Below are 22,689 nucleotides of genomic sequence, written 5' to 3' on the forward strand. Positions count from 1 at the left end.
TAGTAGATGAAAAAGCCAAGGCCCAGGGAGTCTTGAACTATTCTTGAGTGTCTAGGTTATGAATCTCCTGTGTAGAAGGTGTTTCGAAAGAAATGAGGGATTCTCTGAGTCAGCGGTGAAGAGGGCCTTCATGGAATAAGGCAAGTGCAAAGGCATGGAGATGGGAGATGCAGGGCGCCAGGTGTAAAATTATTTACATGGGAGTCATACATCTAATACCACAGAGAGCATTTTTTTTTCAGATTTCTGCTGACTTGGACAACTAATAAATCAGATGGGGAGGGTTGGGGTCCAAAAAGGTCATGGCAGGCTTAAACAATGGGATGGATAAAAAAAAAAAAGATGAAATGTAATGGTGATGGATCTAAAATCCTAGATTTCAGTTCAGAAAATCCACTGTGTAAGTACAAGACGGGGCAGGTATGGCTAGACAGAAGTTGAAAAAAAAACCTGGAGGTTTTAGTGTCTGCAAACCTAACATGAGTCAACAGTGCAATGTGGGAGCCAAGAAATGTACTGTCACCTGACTTCCTTAGGAAAGGCTTATTGTTCAGACTAGGGAGAGGATGATAGTGTGTCCAGCCCTCTGCTCGGCACTGGTCAGACCATTTCTGGAGTATGGTACTGGGTTCCAGGCACTAGGTTTGGGGGAGGACATAGCCAAAGTACAGTCCATCAAGAGGGGAGAAAGGAGGATGCCGAGAAGACTTCAATCCACATCACAGAAAGATGGATGGAAGGAGCTGGTGGTTGTGAGCCTGAAGAAGAGAAGGCTGGGTGATTGGAAAGGGGAGATACTCGATGGCATCTCCTAGCATGTGAAGAGGGATTTCCTCAGCTCTAGGGAAGAAAAGTGTCATGGTGGTGATGGGGCTGGCCTTGGGGTCAGAAAGCCTGGCTTCAAACCCTGCCTCAGCTCACTCGCTCTGTAATCTTGAGACAGAGGCTGAGGGGGAGAGGGCGTGTCAGTTCCAATGTTTGAAGGATGAAGTTAAGATATACAACTCTTGGGGCAGCTAGGTGGCACAGTAGATAAAGCACCGACCCTGGATTCAGGAGAATCTGAGTTCAAATCTGGCCTCAGACACTTGACACTTACTAGCTGTGTGACCTTGGGCAAGTCACTTAACCCTCATTGACCTGTGCCCCCGCAAAAAACACACCACAAAACCAGATATATAACAAGTCACTGTAAACACTGAGGATATAGAGAAAGGCAAAAAAATCCCTACCCTCAAGGGGTCTAATGAGAGGATACAGTGTGATATATATATATATACACACACACACACACACACACACACACACACACACACACACAATATAAATGCAAGGAACTCAAATACAAGGTAGTTGGGGATGGGGAGCGCACTAGTAGTGAGGGGACAGGGAATATCAGGAAAGGCATTTTGGAAAACAGGGATTCTTAACTTTTTTGTGTGCCCTGGACCCCTCTGGCAGTCTAGGGAGGCATGTGGACCCCTTTTCAGAATAATGTTTTTAAATCCATAAAATAAATTATCTCAATTACAAAGGAGACCAAAGGCTGGGGTGGGGGAAGAGATGTAATTTTTTCCCATTCAAATTTGTGAAGTTCCCAAAATCTATCCTTGAATCACTAGGTTATGAACCCCCAGTATAGAAAGTGTTTTGAAAGAAGTTAGGGATTCTCTGAGTCAGCAGTGAAGAGTGAGTGCATTTCAGGCAGGGGATAAGGCCAGTGCAAAAGCATGGAGATGGGAGATGTGGGATACTACAAGGAACAGGAAGGTGACCAGATGGGCTGGACTGCAGAAGGTGGGAAGGTGAGGGATGTAGGAAAGGCTGGAAGGAGACAAGCATTTATTAAATATTTAAGAAGTGCCAATCCCTGTGTGAGGCTAGAAAGACAGATGGGCACTTCACTGTGAGGGGCTTTAAAAGCTATAGTTTATTCTACAGGCAATAGGGAGCCAGCAGAGTTCATTGAGCAGGGTAGTGACGTGGTCAGACCTGCACTCAAGGAAAATGAGGAGAGACCTGACTGAGTCAGGGAGGCCAATTAAGGGGCTATTGCAGGAATCCAGGAAGCAGTATTCTTTGGGAACAAATTTCTCTTCACCCTCATGGTCAAGTCTTCCAACCTTTCCCCAGGTCTTAAAGACAGGAATCAGTTACTGACAGGAGCAGATACTAACTCATCTTCCTTATAGGACGGTACTTTACAGTTGCTAATGAGTTGATTTGTAAGGGTTCTTACATCATGGAGGGGAAGGCCATATTTTCTTTCACTCCAAATAGATCATAAGGTCACAGCTAACATTTATGCTCCAGTGGTCTTTATTGAGGCCTCATTGTTATATGGAGATGATTCTGGGCCATGAAGAAGGCCATGGCAGATGACAGTAAGTTGTGAGTCCTACCAAGGTGGACAGCCTTCTGAGTCTGTGCCCATGAGGAGTGGATAGAACACAGGGCCTGGAGTCAGGAAGACTCAGCTTCCTGAATTCAAATCTGGCCTCAGACACTGGCTGTGTGACCCTGGGCCAGTCACCTAACTCTGTCTCAGTTTCCTCATCTGTAAAATGAGCCAGAGAAGGAAATGGCAAACTGCTCCAGTATCTTTGCCAAGAAAACCCCATATGGGGGTCATAGAGAGTCAGACACAACTAAAAAATGGCTGAGCAGCAACATGTATATAATGCTTACACTGTGCTAAGTGCTTACAGTCCTCTCATTCAACCATCACAACAACCCATGAGGAAGTGGCTGTTATTATCTACATTTAACAGATGAGAAAACTGAGGCAAACAGAGGTGAAGGAACTTGCCCAAGGTCACACAGCTACTAAGTGTTTAAGGCTGGATTTGAACTCAGGTCTCCCCGATTCTCCAGGCCCAGTGCTCTAACCACTGGGCCACCTGTCTGCTTTCTGAGAACTGACCTATCTAAGTTTGGAGAGCCTCGTCATTAGATGGACTATAAGACCATTTCTGGAGTGCAGTATTGGGTTCTGGGTACTGGGTTTGGGGGAGGACATAGCCAAAGTACAGTCTATCCAGAGGGGAAAGAGAAGGATGGCAAGAAGACTTCAATCCACATCATAGAAAGATGGACGGAAGGAGCTGGTGGTTGTGAGCCTGGAGAAGACTGGGTGATTGGAAAGGGGAGATGCACAATGGCGTCTCCTAGCGTGTGGAGAGGGATTTCCTCAGCTCCAGGGAAGAAAAGTGTCATGGGGGTGATGGGGCTGGCCTTGGGGTCAGAAAGCCTGGCTTCAAACCCTGCCTCAGCTCACTCGCTCTGTGATCTTGAGGAGACAGAGGCTGAGGGGGAGAGGGCATATCAGTTCTCAACCTTTCAACTCTTGAATAAAAATTATTGATATGTTTTCTCCTCTGTTTCTCCCCTCCACCACTCCAAAGGGCCATGACTCATAACAAAGAATTTTTAAAAATCAATTCAGCAAAGCTAACCTATACTGAATGGTCCATACCCATAGGCCTCCCCCTCTGAAGAAGGGAGGGGAAGGCAGCAGAATAACTCTTGATGTTGTCGAAGGGTGAGCTGCATGGGTGAAGAGGGTACCCGCTCCTTCGGAATTCAGGATCCTAAGTATGAAGGTTTATGGTTGGAGGCTCCCTACAACCTTGTGGAGTATGGAGGGAAGCTGTTATCCCTCCTGGAGGTGGGCACAGTGAGTCACAGAGGTTTTAGATGGGCCCCACAGGCAGCAGGTGGCAAAGTCAGCATTCACACTCAGCCCATTTGTTCCAGACTGTGTGTGCTTTCCTGGCCTTCATGCCGTTTCCCTGAGAACAGGGACTTTACTGTCAGCTATGGCGCCTGGGTCCAGAGTCAGCTCACAGTCAATGTTAAATATAGTAAAGAAGACGCTGGATTCTGGGTTCAAATCCTGACTCTACTATTTACGACCCTGTGTGACTTTGAGGGGGTTCGGAGTAGATGGCTCTGAGGTCTCTTTTCATTCTAAATGCTGAGAAATGTCATTGATGTCATGTCTCTCACTCCCACTGATTCCTGTCTTGTTTGGGTTTTTCTCACATGCTTGCTATCAAGTGTTTCTCCACTAGTTGGCACCAGTGAGTCCAGGTATTATGTCTTAATGGTTTTCATGAACTTTTATTTCTGGTTTGAAAAGTGCTAAGCAACAATTCAACACTAGGGTACCATGGATGGATGGAAAGACATTTATTAAGCCCGTACTGGATACAAAAACAAACAAGGAAAATGGGCCCTGCCCTCAGGGAGCTTACATCCTAGAGAGGGGGAGGGGGAAGCCATAAAGACATCCCTCTAACCCCACGTCTTCCGCTCTTGGCAGACCTTAGCCAGGGGGTTGGCTGGAGTAGCAGGGATTTGGTATCACTCAGACATGGAGACTTTGTTAGTACCCAGACTGGAGGATTTATTTCTGGACCTTGGCTTCAGTAGCTACAGAACTTGGGGCTATGTGTGTCTGAGAAAAGGGTGATATAGGGGCAGCTAGGCAGCACTGTGGATAAAGCCCCAGCCCTGGATTCAGGAGGACCTGAGTTCAAATCTGGCCTCAGATACTTGACACTTACTAGCTGTGTGACCCTGGGCAAGTCACTTAACCCTCATTGCCCCCGCCCCCAAAAGGGTGACGTAGATATAGGCAAGGGTGTGGTATCAGGGAAAGAATGCTGAACTTGGAGTCAGGAGAGACCTGTGTTCAGATCTTGCCTCTGACATTTTCTCTAGCTGTGTGACCACGGGCCATTCACTTGACCACTCTGTGCTCAAGTATCTCCATTTGGAAAATGGGAACAATAGTCTTTATTACAGAGTTGTTGGGAAGATCCGATCTCCGAAGGAGATTAGTATATGGAGCATTTTGTAAGTGAGCCAAGATTAGATTTGTTTTCATTCAAAGGTTTTTATTTTTTAACATCCCTTTTTAAAATTTTGAATTCTCTTTCCTACCTTCCAGCCCCTTCTCTTTGAGAAGGCAGGCATTTATGACATCCATTATACCTGTGAAGTCACTCAAAACATTTTAATATTGGCCATATTGCCCAAAAAAGCAAGAAAAAGATTTTTTAGAAGATATGGTTCATTATGATTGTTATTTATTTATAGAGCTGCCCAGAAGAATAGACTGCTTTAGGAGGTTAGCTCTCTCTTTGGAGGTTTTCATTGGCTCATAGACTCTCAAAGATCATCTAGCCCAACCCACCCTAATTTTATAGATAGGGAAACTGAGGATCAGGAAAGTGAAGTGGCTTGTCTAAGGTAATACAAGTAGTCATCATCTGAGGTGGCATTTGAACCCAGATCTGTTGACTCCATTCTCAAAGGCTCAGATGGCCATTCATTATGGAAGCCTTCTTGGTTATACTTTGTGAGTGTGACCGAATGACTTCTCAAATACCTTTAGGCTGAGATTATGCAATCTTCTTTTTTTCCCCTTTTTTCTTTTTTCTTTTTTTGTGGAGCAGTGAGGGTTAAGTGACTTGCCCAGGGTCACACAACTAGTGAATGTCAAGTGTCTGAGGCTGGATTTGAACTCAGGTCCTCCTGAATCCAGGGCTGGTGCTTTATCCACTGCAGCACCACCTAGCTGCCCCCAGTGATATGACTTTTCAATGGGGGAGGGGGAAGAGCCTTGTAATGCTGTGGCCCAGAGACCTCCAATGTTCTTAATCCATCCCAAGCAACACCTCAGCTCTATTTGACATTCTGTGTAATATTCCACACCCATAGCCCTCCACTTTTACAAAGAAGGGAAGAAATTGCGTTCTCATGTTTCCTTTTTAGGACTGTGCTTGCTCGTTGATTTGTTTGGGAGCTTTTCTTGGCATTTACATTATTGTAGTCGTCATGTATGTGGCTGCCCTGGGTCTTCTGACTTCACTTTGCATCAGTTCTTATAAGTCTTCTCTGGATGCCACCCATTTAAAGGGGCATTAGCACACTGCAGCTTGTCCAGGGAGGCCAGTGTGAAGAAGGGTTTGGGGGAAAAAGTGTGAAAATCTGATTGTATGAGGAAGGTATGGAGCTTAGCCTGGAGAGAACTTAGGTGGCTGATTGTTGTTCAGTCATTTTTCAGTTGTGTCTGACTCTCTGTGATCCCATTTGGGGTTTTCTCCGCAGAGATACCAAAGTGCTTTGCCATTTCCTTCTCCAGCTCATTTTACAGAGGAGGAAACTGAGGCCCTTAAAGATTATGTGACTTGCCTAAGGTCACAGAAAGTGAACTCTGACTCAAAGTATGGTATTCTTTCCCCTGAGACACTCGAGGCCTAGACTAAGGCCTGTGGAGAAAGAGAAGGGACAGTTGGAAGAGTTGACAGGATTGAAGGGAGGTGGCAGAGTCAAAGGTGACTCCAGAGTTTTAACCCCTAGTGAGTGAGGGGAAGTCCGAAGGGGAAGGTCATTTAGGGTTTGGGACGTTCTGAGTTTGAGGTTCCAAGGGGGTATCTGTGTAGAGACAGGTCGGAGAGACAGTCAGAGATTCAAGCGTGGAGCTCGGGGTGAGGCTCAAGAGAGGTGAGGCATCTGTGGATGAGAGAGAGTTCAACCTGGACAAAGTTCTCAAAGAAGGGTCGAGGGGAGAGTGTAGGAGAGGAGCAAAGGGCTGAAACTGGATCCAGGGATGGAAACATCCCCATTCAGAGGATGGAAGGAGAGAGAGCAGCCAGGAAGGGAGAAGGGGGAAGGGGGGTCAGGAGAAGAGAGTTCCAAGGAGAGTGGACACTGGGTAAGATACCCCCCAGCAGTAAAGAAGGAACCCCTGGGGGAAGGATCTGTTTGGTGCAAAGGTGCTCATTGTTGAGTGCGGGGAGTGGGAGGGATGGGAGCCTGGTGCCAAAATGGTAAGGAAATGGAAGACTCTATTTAGTATATAGTAGAAATCTTTGTGTGAAAATGTCCCGAAGCTTACTAACTAGTTCTTGAAGCAGAGGCTGGGATCCAGTCCTGTCACTGATGCTTAGGGCAGCTAGGTGGCGCCATAGTGCCTGACCTGGACTCAGGAAAATTCATCTGAGTTCAAATGTGGCCTCAGACACTTCCTAGCTGTGTGACCCTGGGCAAGTCACTTCACCCTGTTTGCCTCAGTTTCCTGATCTGTCATATGAGCTGGAGGAGGATGGCAAAACCACTCCAGTGTCTTTGCCAAGAATGGACAGTCAGATGTGACTGAAATGACTGAACAACAACAAACTGTGTAACTCTGTTCTCTACTTTGCCTCAGTTTCCTTTTCTGAAAGATCAGGGTGGGGTGAGCTAGGCAGCCATTGAGGTCTCTTTCAGTTCTAGCTCTATGATCCTATGATCCCTAGAGGACTGAGGGTTTTTTCCCTGAGGGGTGTTTGGAATTTTCAGCCCCCGATGAAATCATCTGACCATTGATTTAACATTAAAAGGGATCATGGGAGGGGCAGTTGGTGGTGCAGTGGATAGAGCACCGGCCCTGGATTCAGGATGACCTGAGTTCAAATCCTAGTTGTGTAACCCTGGGCAAGTCACTTAACCCCAATTGCCTCAACAACAAAAATAAATAAATAAAAATAAAAGGGATCATGGAAGCCATTTAGTGCAGGCATTCTTAACTTGGGGGGGGGGGGTCTATGAACTTGTTTTTGAAAATATTTTGGTAGCTGTATTTCAGTAACTTGTTTCTTCTGTAATCCTGTGTATTTTATTTTATGCCTTTAGAAACATGATTCTGCAAAGGGGTCCATGGACTTCCCTGGACACTGACCAAGGGGGCCAGGACCACAAACTCATTGAGACCCTGCCCCAAACATACCCTCCCCAATCTGATCCAGCTCAAGTTTCCCCTATTTCATGTCCTGCATATGATGTATCACTGAGGTGCCCCTTAAAAGATTCACTGGGGCAGCTAGGTGGTGCAGTGGATAGAGCACCGGCCCTGGATTCAGGAGGACCTGAGTTCAAATCCAGCCTTAGACACTTAACACTTACTAGCTGTGTGACCCTTGGCAAGTCACTTAACCCCAATTGCCTCACCAAAAAAAAAAAGATTCACTGGAGAGCTTAAAAGCTTAATAAGTTTTTATTAAGCACCGACTGTGTACAAGGTCCTAGGAATACAAGGGCATAAGTGAAGATGTCCTTGCTCCCAGGGAGTTTGTATTTTTTGTCAAGGTGAAGGAGGAACTAGAGATAGAACATGAGCAGCGATAAATAAATCCAAGATAACTTAAGGAGAGAGAGAGAGAGAGGGAGGAGTAGCCTGGGTTAGGGGCTGGCTTGTATGGCTATAGGTTAAGAACCTCAGAGGCCATTCAGTCTAATCCTCTCTGTTTTGACAGATGAGGAAACAGAGCCCTGGGGAGATGCAGCCTTGCCCAAAGTTGTACCAGTAGTAAGCATCAGGGGCAGAATTTAAACCAGGGTCCTCTGACTCTAGAGCCAGGTGGCCATCAGGATTTGGGGGTCCAGGACTGGGTGGGTGTCATGATTGAGATGGTAAACTTTCTCAAACCCTGCTCCCTGGTGGGGTGGGGTGGAGTTGTCAGAGGGGGGACCCTGTACTAGGCTCTTCATCTTCCTGATTTTCATACTCTCTCCTCTGTCTGGGACGGGTGGGCTGATCGTTGTCTTAGGAGCCAGTGAATGTTGCATGGGAGACGAGAGAGCCAGGGGCCCCAGCAGGCTCATGGGCATTACCCAGAGCACCGGGCGTTGTCCTTTCCCAAACCCTGGGAACAGCCTCTCCCCTCCAAACCAAATGTGGAATTGTGGCTGAAAGGGCCCTTCAGATGTGCCATGGCTATTTATAACCATCCCCAGGGCTGGGCCAAGGGAAAATCCAGTGACAAGGGGGAAGGAGCCAAGTCCTGAAGTTCTTAGGAAGCTGAGAGTTGAGCGGGAAGCGGTGGGTGGGGCTTAGCTGAACTCTGCCAGATTGAGGCCCCCTCCTGCTCAAGACTGGCTGGCGGAGGGATACCCTCTGGGGTTTTTGGAAAATCCGAGCTCTCACCCCCAGGCCTCAAGATTCCAACAGACTGGTTCTCATAGCCAGGAGGAGTTGGGCCATGCTGAAGGGAAGCCCTGTCCACCCTGCTGGTGAGTGAGGCAGGAAGCCCACTTGGACTTCAGTGCTTCCATCAGACCTGTCTTTCCACCAGATTATTTTTTTAAGTCCAAAAAAATACAGGGCCGATTGTCTTTCTTTTCCAGTTTTGAGGAGGGGAGGAGAGCCTGACTCTTCCCAGTGCCTCTTTCCCACCCTTCCCTTCCCGATATAGGGATGGTCTACCCTGGGATAGAGTTGTCAAGATCTCTTACGGCTCCAGCTAGAAGTGGGGACTTATGTGGGTAATCAGGGTACATGAAGACAAAATGAATAACATTCAATGAAAAGAAGTTAGGGAGAGGCTTGGCCAGATATGTAGAGCGGCCTTGGTGTAAAGGGTTAAAGACAAGGGAAGGGATGGCTAGTCAGGAAGACCCAAGTTCAAATCTAGCCTCAGACACTTGCTAGCTGTGTGAGCCTGGGCATGTCACTTTATCTCTGTCTGCCTCAGTTTCCTCAACTGTAAAATGGAATAATAATAGTCCCTACCTCCCAGGTGCTATTAGTTGTGAGGATCAAATGAGATGTGCTTATTACTTTCTCCCTCACAAGTATGTAGGGGGGCCTTGATGGGTTAGAGATGAGGAAGAACCAGGAACTCTCAGTCAAGTAAGTGTGTGGTGGGTATGGTGGCTGTGGGACTCTGGGTAAGACACGTTGTTTGCTTAGCAGGTAGTGATCTGCACTGATAAAGGGAGTTTCCTCACTCGGGAGTTCTCAACAACAGTGAAATCTCAGGTCTGATTAAAGAAAGGTAAAGGGGCAGCTAGGTGGCGCAGTAGATAGAGCACCAACCCTGGAGTTAGGAGGACGTGAGTTCAAATCCGACCTCAGTCACCTGACACTTACTAGCTGTGTGACCCGGGGCAAGTCACTTAACCCCAATTGCCTCACAAAAAAAAAAAAAAAGAAAGAAAGGTAAAGTCCTTGATGGAGCTACCACAGGATGTGTGACTTCGCTGGGTGTTGGGGACACAGAAGCAGCACTCACAGTCCTGTAGGAAGAGTCAGAGCAGAGTAGAAGACCCTGAACCATAAATGAAATGATGAGCCTTGTGGCCCTTCTGGGCTTCCAAGTGCTTCCACAGTGGGCACTCCTTCCACCAATGCAGATTGAGACCCCTACAACTGATAGGGTCACTGGAAACTGCAGTGACTGAAAAGTTCATCCTCCCCTGGCCAGGCTGGCGATCGGATATCTCTGAAATTAGCCAGACACCTCATCTGCCAATGACTATGGATCCACAGGCTCATGTTCTTAGAGCTGCAATAGATCTTAGAGGTCAGCTAGTCCAACCCCCACATTTTAGAGATGAGAAAACTGAGGCCCAGTGAGATGAAGTGACTTTCCATGGGGAAGCTCCCTGCCTCCTAGTCCATGGATGCAGAGAAGAGAGAGAGGGTCCCTTGGGAGTTCTTGGAAAACAGCAACACTCCGGACCATCGCTTCTGGAAGCATGGGAAAGGGAGGAAGTGACAGCGGTGAGACTGGAACCCACGTCCTGACTCCAAATACAGCCACTCTCTTTCCACAGCACCACACTGCCTCAGGATTTTCACTCCAAATGCACTCTGTCTCTGTTTCTGTCTGTCTCTCTCCCTCTCCCTTTCTGTCTCTGTGTCTCCCTCTCTCCATCTCTCACTATCTCTCTTTGTCTCTGTCTCCTCTCCCCCCGCCCCCTCTCCCTCTGGCTCTCTCTCATTTCAGAGAAGGAAGACGTGCACGTGGGTTGGGGTAGTCAGGAGAGCTTGCAGAAGGGATGGCCATGGAGATCAGAGAGGTTGCTGAAGGAGGCCTGACTGGCAATAGGCTTTTGGACATAGGGAATGCCAGCCTCAGCCTGGATGCTGTGCCTTCCAGTCCTGGCTCTGCTACTTACTCTCTGTGTGATTTGGACAAGGCTCTTCTGGGCCTCAGTTTCCTCATCTGTAAAACGAGAGGGTTGGACTAGACTCCTCAAGGTCTGTTCCTGCTCTGAATCCCTGCTCCTGAGAGCCTTTCCACCTGTCCATCTGTGGTCTAGAGTCCGTGAGGTTTGCAGTAAGGGGCTGACATGGGAAATGAGCAGAGCCTGGTCACAGTTTGAAACTCTAAGCCCCAGTGACCCAGCAGATGGTGACTTGAGATTGGGCGGGGTGGGAGTAGGGAACATGGAGGGGTGAGGGGATGGAAGGAGAAAGGAGGGAGAGGGAGAGAGAATGTTTTTTTTTCTCCTTTTTTCTCTCTGCTTCCTGACCCAACCCCCACACCACACTAAAAGGCCTAAAGCTGGGGTGTTGTAGTGTTGTCGTGTCGTGTGGTGGAAGGCTAGGGTCCTAGGCTGTTACCACCAAGCTCATCTCCTTCCATCTTCTCGGGTGGATGGGGATCTTGGCATTCATAGCTGTGAGGCCAGAGTGGGCCTCTGGAACCCTGGGATAGCTGGGTGAATTGGCTTAAAAAAACCCAAGCCCCAAGAAATCCACAAGTCCAGTAGGTAGGGCCAGGGTACTAAGAAGCCTGTGCAAGTCTGCCCAAGTAAAAGAACTGCTCCATCCCTTTCCTTCATAGAGTCTGGTGGAGTGGGTCCAGGCACAAAGGAGGAGAGAAGACAGCAAAGCCGGGGTGGAGCAGAGGGGGAAGGGAGTGCTGGGGCCTCTTTGGAGTCGTGGGTCCAGTGGGAAAAACTCTAATTCTAGAGTCAGAGACCTGAGTTCAAATGCTGCTTTGTCCATGGGGTACTTGTGTGACCTTGAGCGAGTCATTTAGCTTCCCTAGGTCTTGATTTCTTCATCTGTCCTCAGTGTTGGACAAGGTGACCCCAATGTTCCCTTCTAGCTACGGAGCTAGGATCCTTTGAGTCACTTCACTTTCCTACCCCTCAGTTTCCTCATCTATAAGATGGGGATATTGGGCTGGCTGACCTCCAAAGTCCTTTCTGAGCCAAGATCCAGCCTCTTGAGCTCCTTTCAGCTGCAACTGGATGCTCTTGTGATCTTGGGAGGGGCCGAGAGGCTAGTCCTGTGAGGTCCTGCTGCCCCCAAAGGTTAAACAGCCCTGACTCCTTTCCCCTGCTGCACTCTGGTTTCTCACCCCCGCCCTCTTCCCCCTTCACGACAGGGTTTGGGGGGTAGGGGAGGCAATGTGAGGGCCCTGACTTGCCAAGGGCCTTTTCCCAGGGGTTGGGGTCATGAGAAAGTCCAGGCTGCCTTGGGGCCAAGTCTCTGGGGCCGGGTCCCCAGCTCACTGCCTCTCTCACTGTACAGCAGTGGGTCCTTCCTCAGTCCCCGGGAAGCCCGACTCTTCCCCTTTCGTCCCCTCCTGTGCCCATGCATCTGGCTCAGCTGCCCTCAGCCGGCCTCCCCCCTGTGAGAAGCCCTTGCCAGTGCGCCCAGTAACCACAGACAAGGAACAGCTCCACCTCACAAGTCAAGACGTGCATTTCCTGTATATTAATAGCAGGCTCAAAGCTCCGAGCCCTGAAAGGGCGGGATTTCTGGGGCTGGGGCTGAGGCTGACTCGGAGCTCACTGGACAGACTACAGAGGAGGAAGAGCCCAGGGCCAGGCAGCTGCGAGGGGCGGCTGGATCCCAGCGCCAGGCCAGGGCGGACGCGGGGGCTCGCACTCTCCCCACAAGCGGCAGACACTTTAAGGAAGTAGCAGCAGTCTGGGGTGGTTTCTTTTTCCTCCACCGGTTGGCTGCCCGTTTATCTCTGGTGACAGCCCCCGGAATTGGAGCAGAGCTTGCGGAGGCAGACTGGAGGCAGCCCGAGCCCCTGCTCGGCCCCAGGAGTCGGGGACAGGGACGGGGACCTCGGAGTCCTCGCTTTCCCGGGTGGGAGGAGCCGAGGGGGATGCAGCCGGGGCAGGAGAGCACAGAAAGCTCTCATAATGGACTCTTTCATTGGGAGCCCGTGGCCAGGTTCCAGGATTGACTCAGGGGAGGCCGGCACGCCGGTGTAGGCCTGATCGACTCCTGTGGCCCTCCCCTCCTTCCCTCGCTTGCTCTCTCAGCGGCTGCCCCCAGCCCCTTTCGGAGCTGCCCGGCCCGCTCGGTGGGACCCGCCGGCTTCCTGTTTGGCCTCTGCCTGCCGCCGCTCCAGCTGCCATGGAAGAGGAAGAGGAGGCGATAGGCTTTCTCGACAAGGTCCTGGAGGATGAAGATGTGTTTGTTTTGGAAGAATATGATCTGGGGACCCCCACCAGCCCGGACTCGGGCTCCCCGTTCCTGGTGGCAGTGAAGGTGGGAGCATGACGCAGACACGGCCTGAGTGCCTGTCAGGGCAGGGGAGGGTTGGGGCTGGGGTGGGGGCGCTGCCTGGGCTAGCATCGCTAGAGAGAGATTGTGTACACAGTAAGAGAGCGTGGGGAGCAGCGCCTGCCTTTGCAGCAGCCCCAGGGCTGAGCAGGAATGGCCAACAGCATGGCCAGCTGGCCTGAGAAGGGGGGTGGGGGGTCTGCTGGCTGGGGGGGGGGGCGGGTAGAATGGAGTGGAGTTGATGCATGCCTCTCCCTGGAGCAGCTGTTCTCCAGGGCAGTGGCTGTCCACTGCCCCCAGGCCAGCTGGGACATGGGGGGCTTCCTTTGACTGCTATGATGCACCCTGTTGCCACCCGAGGCCTGTAAAAGCCCCTGTCCCTGCAGAGCTGGCTGCCATGGGCTGGGGAGATGATTCATGTGCCTCCATGGTAACTGTGGTGCTGTGGCTCTGGGTAGGTGTCCAGGATGTGGGGCTGAGAGCATTCCTCCAGCCTGGAGACCGGGGCATTGCATGGGGCTGCATGAGGCGGGACAGGCTTTGGAGAGTTACCAGGATCGTCGGGAGGAGAGTGGGGGCAGCTCCCAGGCTGGTGGGGAGCTCGCACACCTGCCTGCTGCCCACTGCCTGGGCAACCTCGGACTCATCTCTGCACCTTCACACCTCAGTTTCACCCTGTTGTAAAATAAGGAGGCAGAACGTCATAGCAAACTTGGAGCCAGAAAGACATGAGCCATGTGTGACCCTAGACCAGTGACCCAACCTTTCAGGGCCCCACAACTTTCTGAGGTCTGTAAGCTGCAGAGCAGCTCTGATCTGCAATGGCAAAGGGAGTTTTCTCACTGGGAGTTCTCTATCTCAGTAAAAATAAGAGTCCAGCACTTCCTTCTCCCCTCTCCCCCCCAAAAATACATTTGACCTCAAAGCACCTTGGTACAGTGAAAAGAGAAGTCGTTGGCTTTGGGGTCAGAGGGCTGAGCTGGGTTCAGATTCTACCTCTCACACTTAATACCTGGTGTGACCACAGACTTCACTTCACTGCTGGGTACCTCAGTTTCCTCATTTGTAAAATAAGGGGTTGGACTTAGTCTTCTAAGGTCTATTTCTGGCTCCAAGTTTATGATCCTATGATTTTTTTTTACATCCATGGGCCTCAGTTTCCTTATCAGTAAAATGAAAGATTTGGACCAGATGCCCTAAGAAGTCCCTTCCCCCATGGATCTAGGATTCTGTGATCCCACTGATTTTGAAGGTCCTCCTGCAGTTTTAACATTGGATGAGCCCAGGCAGGCCCATCTAGGGGAGCACCCACTAACCACCAGCCTCACCTACGGCAAAAACCTCTAGCATTGTTTAGTGTAGGTGGGGTTACGGGGGGAAGAGAGAGGGACCCGAGGTCCCCCTGACTCGCCTGCTTGTCCTTGTCTGATTGCATCAGTCAGTCGTCTTCCCTGTCTTGGGCCAGGCAGGGAGGTGGCACTCCCGGTCAGTGATGCCAGGGCCTCTGGGGGCTCTGGGCAATGGCCTGGTGGAACAGTGCCTGCCTTCCTTTTTCCCAGCCCTGGCCCACCTCTTAGTGCGTGTCTAACTTTAGCATTCTTGCTCATTTACTTTCTGTTCTGTGGCTGTTGGGGTGGGAGGGGGCATGTGTGGTGGGTAGGGGCGGGTGGGAGGGAAGCTGGTGACTAAGTGATGGCAGGGAGCCCACAGACGGAAGAGCCAAGCAGCCTGAGAGAGAATGCCCACATGTACGGGCTCAGATTCACCCAGGAGAATGCTGGCTGCCTCCTTACGGGTACAGGGCCTGGAACAGTCAGGAGACATGGCTTCAGTCTCACCTCTAATACCTACCTACTGTTAGTACGGGCCAGCCTAACGGAATCAGCCATGGATCTTGCACGAGACACTTAACCTTGGGGCCTCACTTTTCTCCTTTGTAAAATGGGATTTTTTTGCAATTTACTTTCCCTTCCTCCACGAGGGATGGTGTGAGAGTGTGTGTGTGTGTGTGTGTGTGTGTGTGTGTGTGTGTGTGTGTGTGTGTGTTCACGCATGCGCATGAACACACATTTACTAATGAGATAAAATACCATAGAATTTAGGATTGGGAGAGACTTTAGCAATCATCTAGTTTAAACCCTGTATTGTACAGATAAAGAATCTGAGGCCCAAGCAATTTAAGAGGTCATACTAGTAGTAAGTGCAGCTTGGTGCTACAGTGGATAGAGCACTGGATTTGAAATCAAGAACACCTGAGTTCAAATCCAGCCTCAGACACTTACTAGCTGTGTGACTCTGGGCAAGTCACTTAACCTTGTTGGCCTCAGTTTTCTCATCTGTCAAATGAGCTGGAGAGGGAAATGGCAAACCCCTCCCATATCTTTGCCAAGAAAACCCCAAATGGGGGCACGAAGAGTTGCACATGACTGAACAACTGGTAGTAAGTAGGTAAAGTAGGATTGGAACCCGGAACCCCTCTGACTCCATATGTTTCCCCTGCATCCTACTTTTCAAAACTATACAGACATAAAAGGTTAAGATGTTAGGGTTTGGCACTCTTTAGGGTGACCAGCTTCTCTATCTTCCTTTTTTTTTTTTTTTTTTTGGCAGGGCAATGAGGGTTAAGTGACTTGCCCAGGGTCACACAGCTAGTTAAGTGTCAAGTGTCTGAGGCCAGATTTGAACTCAGGTACTCCTGAATCCAGGGCCGGTGCTTTATCCACTGTGCCACCTAGCTGCCCCCATGACCAGCTTCTCTAGCCAGGGAGTCCTAAGCTCATAGGATTATGAACTCCGAGTTGGGAAGGACCTCAGAGTGTGTCTAGTTCAACTCTGCAGATGAGAAAACTGAGGCCGATTGACCTGCCCCAGCTCATGCAGACAGCATCAGCAGTGAATCTGCAGCTCCCTCCTGTGACTCCAGGGTCAGTGTCCCGGGTCCCCTGTCCCCCATGCCAGAGCCGAGGCAATGGAGAACACACCCCCTTTGCCTCCCTGTGCATGGCTGCTTGCTTCTCTTTTCTTCAAGGGCTTGTTTTTAGCACACAAAGCTACTCTATAAGGCTGCTGGATGGGCAGGCTGGCACCTCACGCCTTGTGGCACTTGTGGTTGAACTTTCCCTCCCTTCCCCATCACCTCTCACACACGCACAGGGAGTGGTTGGGCCATGAATGCCAGCAGTGGGCAAGGGACTGTGTGGCATGGGCCACAGCCCTCCTCTCAGTGTTTGAGAAGACGAGGAGCTGAGGCTGGGCTCTGGGAAGGGGTGTGTGGTACTGTTCTCTCCATGAGCTCAGAGTTTATAAGATCATGGTTTTAATTTAAAGTGGGAATGGACCTTAGAGGTCATCTGACCCAACCCATTCATTTTTTTGTTTTTGTGGGCTTTTTTAGTGAGGCAGTTGGGGTTAAGTGACTTGCCCAGGGTCACACAGCTAGTAAGTGTTAAGTGTCTGAGGCTGGATTTGAACTCAGGTCCTCCTGACTCCAGGGCCGGTGCTCTATCCACTGCACCACCTAGCTGCCCCCTAACTCATTCATTTTTAAGGAAACTGAGGTCCTAAGAAATTATGCAACTTGTCTAGGGTGACTCAAGTAGTGAGTGGCTGTGGCAGGGTTGGAACCCATGTCTTCAGATACAAGGGCAGTACTCTCTCCATTATACCACATAGTCTTTCACTTGCTGAGTCCTATGGGATACTGGAGGGCTGCCCCAAGGGGAGGACTTGCTGAGGTGATGGCACATACAGGACCTTTACACTTGCGTACTTGTGATGTGATCTGATGCCATTCAGTGCACAGACATCCTCAGGCTGAAGCAGTGACTCATGGGCACCTCCTGGCCCTTGGCACCCATTCTATATCCCAGACGTCCTTGTGGCTGGCAAGTCCCTAGTCTCTGCTATCTCATAACTGCTGTCAGGCTTTGGAGGGTTTGGGACCTTTTCTGGATGTAAGGCTGGCTCGTTGTGCTTCAGTCAGAAGATCCGGGTTCAGATCTTACCTCTGGGGCTCACTGCATGTGCAACCTTGGCCAAAATTGTTTCGTCACCTGGGCCCTCAGCTTCCTTATCTGTAAGATGAGGGGGTTGAACAGGGTCGCTTCCAGCCCTAAATCTCTGCTCCCATGAGCCTATGAATTCTCCTCATCTCCCCGGGCCTCAGTTTTCTCACCTATAAAATGAGTTAGTTAGACATGGCCTTAGATAGACTCTTAGTCCTGTCTCTACATCTGGCTTGGCCACTCACCACCTGGCTGACTTTGGTCTCAGTTTCCTCCTGAGTGAAATGAGGGGGTTGGACTGGACAGCCTCAGAGGTGCCTTCCAGCTTCAGAGCTATGACCCTGTGGGTAACTTACCCATCACTGCCAGGGACAGGGCCTGGCACTCCCCTGCCTCCTCCTTTCCTACAGAAGGTTGGCTCATGCTGTCAGCAGTTGTTACATCTTCAGTGGAATAGAGATGTATCAAGTAGGTGTGTGCTTGTCTAGGGCGTTGGGCAGCTCTCTTACTAAGACAGGGATTCTTCACCTGTGTCCATGGACAGATTCCAGGAAAATCTGTGAATTTTGCGGGGAGAACCCAACACCTTCATTTTCTTTTTTTATATATTTTTAAAATTTTATTATTTTTTAATAAAGTATCTTATTTATTTTTTTCCCGTTACATGTAAAGTAGTTCTCAACTTTTTTTTATACAAGCTTTCCAATGGTTCAGATTTTTCTCCCTCCCTCCCCCTAACACTTTCATTTTCACTAACTTCTGACTGAAATTCAGCATTTCCTTAGGTTATTTGAAGACCTTATTGTGAGGGGGGGCCCTAGGGGCTTCACCAGATGGCCCGGAGGTCCCAGAACACACACAAGGTGAAGGATTCCTTTGCTAAGGAGAGCGATTGGGCCTCGCACCCATAGGCTTTCTTCTGTGTGTCCAGTTGAAGTCCAAAGGCGATTCTCCCCCCATTCCTATGGCTTTAAAAGGGCCTGGGCAGGGGGCAGCTAGGTGGCGGAGTAGATAAAGCACTGGCCTTGGATTCAGGAGGACCTGAGTTGAAATCCAGCCTCAGACACTTGACACTTAACTAGCTGTGTGACCCTGGTCAAGTCACTTAACCCTCATTGCCCTGCAAAAATAAACAAAACAGAAATAAGGCCCTGGGCTTCATGAGTGTTAGAAGATGGGGGGTTCAGATCCCAGTCTGGCTCCTGCTGGCCATAGGACCTTTGACCACTTGCTGGATGTCTCTGAGCTCCAAGTGTCCCTCTTGTTAAGTGGGGATGTTGAGCTACCTCCCAGGGCTGGTGCCAGTGCAATGTTTTGTAAACTAGAGCTCTGGGTAGATGGCAAATGAAGGTGGACCTTGTTTGAAGTTTTAGATGTCTTCCTGAGAAACTTTGTTGAAATGAATTTTTTATAAATCATTCCACTTTCTCCCTATCGCCTGTCTGTCTGTGTCTGCCTCCCTCCCCTCCCCTCCTTTCCTCTCCTCTCCTCCCCTCTCCCATTTCCCCTCCTCTCCCTTCTCCTTCCCTCCTCTCCTCTCCTCCCCTCCTCTATCTCTCTGTGCCTCCCTTGTGTGTCTCTCTTCACAGTTGGCAGTGACCACTTGCCCCTAAGTTCAGCTTCCTCTGGCTTCCTTCACCATCTCCCTCCTCAGGCCTTCTTGTCCTCCACTAATTACCTGTAAACTAAAATAACAAGCCCTCATAACTGTTTGGGGCCACACACTTTTCAAAGCAATTGTGTTTACACAGAATCTCAATCTAGAGTTTGAAGGGACTTCAGAGGCCATATCGGGGTCAACCACCATATTTTACAGATGAGGAAACTGAGCCCTGGGAAGCCCAGGGTCACGCGGGTCAGAGGGAACACTGGAATCCAAGTCTTCCAGATGCCAAGGCTGCCTTGCTCTCCACTCTACCCTGCCTCCTCTTACAAATATATGCAAAATCTATAGCAGATCAATAGACGTAGGGATGGGGTGGGGAGGAGGCCCTAGCAGCCAGGAGGATCGTGGAAAGCTTCATGGAGAAGGTGGCATCTAAGCCGACTGTGGAAGGACATCAGGGGTTGTGAGAGGCAGAGATGAAGATCGAGTGCATTCCAGACATGGAGGACGGCCAGGGCAGAACCACCGTGATAGGCGAGAGAATGAACTGGCTGAGTGACAGCAGGTTGACCTGTTGGACTGGCCTGTCAGAGGGGAGCCTAGAGAGGGGGTCTGCAGACAGGAATGTGGAGGCCTTGTGAGGCCAAGCTGTAGGGATCCACCAGGGCTTCTGGTGAAGGGGAGGGAGCTGGTCACTGAAGGAAGCTTCAGGAAGATCCATCCTTTGGCAGCCATGGGGAGGATGGACCAGAAAAGGCCCATAGAGATGAGGGGACCTTTCCAAAGGAATCCATTGGTCAGAAAAATCAGCTTGTAAATGCAAATAAAAGCCCCCTCATTTTGGTACTGATTGGGGGGGGGTGCTTCAAACAAGTATATCCGTTCACTAGCCAAGAGTCATAGGGACTCGAGTGCCAGATGCTGGCTGTCTCCTATCCTCCTCTGAAGAAGGGAGAGGGTCGTGTGGGTTGCTTAAGGTGTCTCTTCCCTATTTCCTGGATGAGAGGAGTGACGCAGGGTCTGCTAGGCAGCAGGAGGAAGTCTCTGGGGCTGGCCACGGTAGCAGGACTTGGGTGAGCCTCATCCGGGTTGCACGTTTGGGAGAGAGGAACTACAAATGCCTTCTTGCAAGGCCATGTCTGTTGTTGACTTGTCTGTCCTTCCAGCCCAGCTGAACCAAGGCATCAGACTCTGATCTAGAGAATAAGGAGGTGGGGCAGGGGTAGGGCTGGGGACACTGCTGTCAGCTTCTTATCACCCTGATGAGATCATCTATCAGGCATAGCAGAAAGGAAGACCAGGCCAGACTGTGACTATAGCCCTTGCAGCTGTCTTGGGCTATCATTTGAGATTTGTGCCAGGGGAAGTAACTGGAAGGTGATTAAGGCAGCTGGAGCAGGTGTTCTGGGAGAGGGGGCTGCGAAGCATTGGGCTGTTGCCCCGCCCTCTGTTTGGGGGGCAAGAAGGGTCAGCTGTGCCGGGGCTGCAGCCGGCTGTTGGCTCAGCCCCCCAGGATGATGCTGGCTCTGTGTCAGGCTAGAGTGACAGCAGCATCGGGTTGGGGGGGGAAGGGATGTGGTAGCCAACTGGGTGCCTCCTGAAAAGCCAACTCCTTGAGGGGTGGAAGGAGAAAGACCTGTCTGACCCCTTCCCTTCCTGAAGCTTTTAGCTCAAAAGCTGTGGAGAGGAAGAGGGAGTGAGCCAGCAGTCCTGGCTGGCTTCTGGCCAGGAGCGACCACCCTGCCTCTTTCTTGCTTAGTGTTGGCTTTGAGGAGCTTAGAGCAGCTCAGGGACATTGGGCCACGTGTGTGGCGTGGTGCCAAGTCCTCCCTTTAACCTTTAAATTCCATAAAACTTCCAGATTGTGGAAAGGCTGGGACCCAGTGGACCTTGGAACTAGACATTCATTCCATCTTCCCTATTCCAAGAGCCTACTATGTGTCAGGCACTGTGCTAAACACTGAGGCTGTAAAAGAAGGCAAAAACAAACATTAAAAAAAAAACCCAATGCCTGAGAGCTCACAGGCTAACAGGAGAGAACATAGGCAGACAACTAAGTACAAAGAAGCTATGGTCCCTGGCACTGGTGTGCATGTACGTGTGTGTGCGTGTGTGTGAGAGAGAGAGAGAGAGATGGGGGAGGGGTGAGAATGAGAAAGAAAGGGAAAAAAGGAGAGACTGGAAGGGGAGAGGAAGAAGCAGAGAGAGGGGGGAGAGAAATAGAGAAATGGAGATGGGGAAGAGACAGAGAGGAAGAGGAAAGAATGTAGAGTGAGAAAGAAAGGGATAGAAAAAGAGAGAGAGGCAGCTCAGTGGCACAGTGGATAAAACACTGGTCCTGAATTCAGGAGGACCTGAGTTCAAATCCAATGTTAGACACTTGACACTAGCTGTGTGACCCTGGGCAAGTCACTTAATCCTCATTGCCCCACAAGAGAAAAAGAAAAAAAAGACTGAGATTTACAAAAAACAAACAAACATCCCCCCCCAAAAAAAAAACCCCAAAAGAGGAGAGAATGAAGCAGGAAGACACAGAGAAAGGGTAGAGAGAAGTGGAGACAGGGAGAAGGGGGGAGAGAAAGAGAGACACAGGGATAGAGATGGAGACAGGGACAAAGAAAACTGAGAGAATGAAAGGGAGAGAAAGAAGAGAGATGTAGGCAGGGAGAGGGGGAGAGAGAGAAGAGACAATGAAGGGGCAAAGAGAAAAATATAGGGCGGCATGGGGGGAGGGAGGAAGGTGGTAGGAAGGCCTTGTATCCTTTAGTTGAAGGAAGAATGTAAAATGAAAGGCAGCATGGGACAGTGCTCGACAGAATGCATGGAGTTCTCATTTGAAGTTGTAGGGCCTAGGTTGGGATCCTGTTTCTGATACTACTTTTGTGACCTTGAAAAAGTCATCTAACGCCTCAGGTTTCTCTTCTGTACGATGAGGGGTTTGGACAAGATCCCTTCCAACCACATACATCTATGAATCACTTGAACGTTTGTGGGCCCCAGTTTCCTAATCTGTAAAATAAGGAGGTTGGATGCAATGGTCTCTGGAGGCTTATCCTCTGAATCGGCTTACGCCAGGGAACCCCTTGGGAGGTGGAGAGAACTGTTCCTGGGTACTTTAGAATATTAGCTGAGCCCTGAATATTGAGTGGGTACAAAGAGCCCCACTAAGTTTGAGAAAATGTTCCTGATTTGGGCCTGGGATTGCACAGTGCCTGGCCCATAGTAGGTGCTTTATTAAGCCCGTGACTGACTAAGTGGGGTGGAGGGGGTATTTCTATTATTCCGTGCCTTAGAGCTGTCTAAGAGGGAGACACTGTGTAACCAGGAGTGTCTTTTCCAGGGTGACTTTTTTTTTTCATGGGGTTACATGATGAGATGGAGGTTAGAGCTCAAAGCCAGGGCCAGCGGCTGCTTGGCTGATGGCTGGTTCTGTAGATATTCTTACACTTGTTTCAGATGATTTCCCCGCCCTCTCTACGCAGCCTCTACGTAGGTTCTGTGGAGGCACAAGGGAGTGTGGGTTGTGAAGCCCACGGTAAAATGGACATGTCGATTTTCTGGGACTTCCCAGCTCCGAGCCAGGCCAGGCTGTTTGTCTGTCTGTGTCCGTTTTTTTGTTAGCCCTCTTGTGCTCCAGGGCAGATCATCAGTTCAGGGTGTTGGGGGCAGAAGAGGAAGGACTCCTCTCTATTCTGTATGAGAAGACCAGGAGAGCAGCTGAGTTTGCCCAGTGTCTAGATGGGTCTGAATAAGATCAGAGGGCCCCCCAT

General features: G+C 50.0%; 1 protein-coding gene across 4 annotated transcripts in view; it reads left to right on the forward strand.

Moving 5' to 3' along the window:
• Nucleotides 1–22,689, forward strand: part of ABR (ABR activator of RhoGEF and GTPase) — a 298,848-nt gene that overhangs the window by 133,488 nt on the left and 142,671 nt on the right. The window contains exon 1 of one of the 4 annotated variants that reach the window (XM_044000091.1): nt 12,629–13,294. The exons of the other annotated variants lie outside the window; for them this stretch is intronic. Within the exon in view, the coding sequence (XP_043856026.1) occupies nt 13,160–13,294 (135 nt within the window). The 5' untranslated portion in view covers nt 12,629–13,159. Of the gene's footprint in view, nt 1–12,628; nt 13,295–22,689 lie in introns of those variants that run through there. 4 annotated transcript variants of the gene reach the window in all.

The sequence above is a fragment of the Dromiciops gliroides genome, chromosome 4 (assembly GCF_019393635.1).
Source record: "Dromiciops gliroides isolate mDroGli1 chromosome 4, mDroGli1.pri, whole genome shotgun sequence".
Lineage (NCBI taxonomy): Eukaryota > Metazoa > Chordata > Mammalia > Microbiotheria > Microbiotheriidae > Dromiciops > Dromiciops gliroides.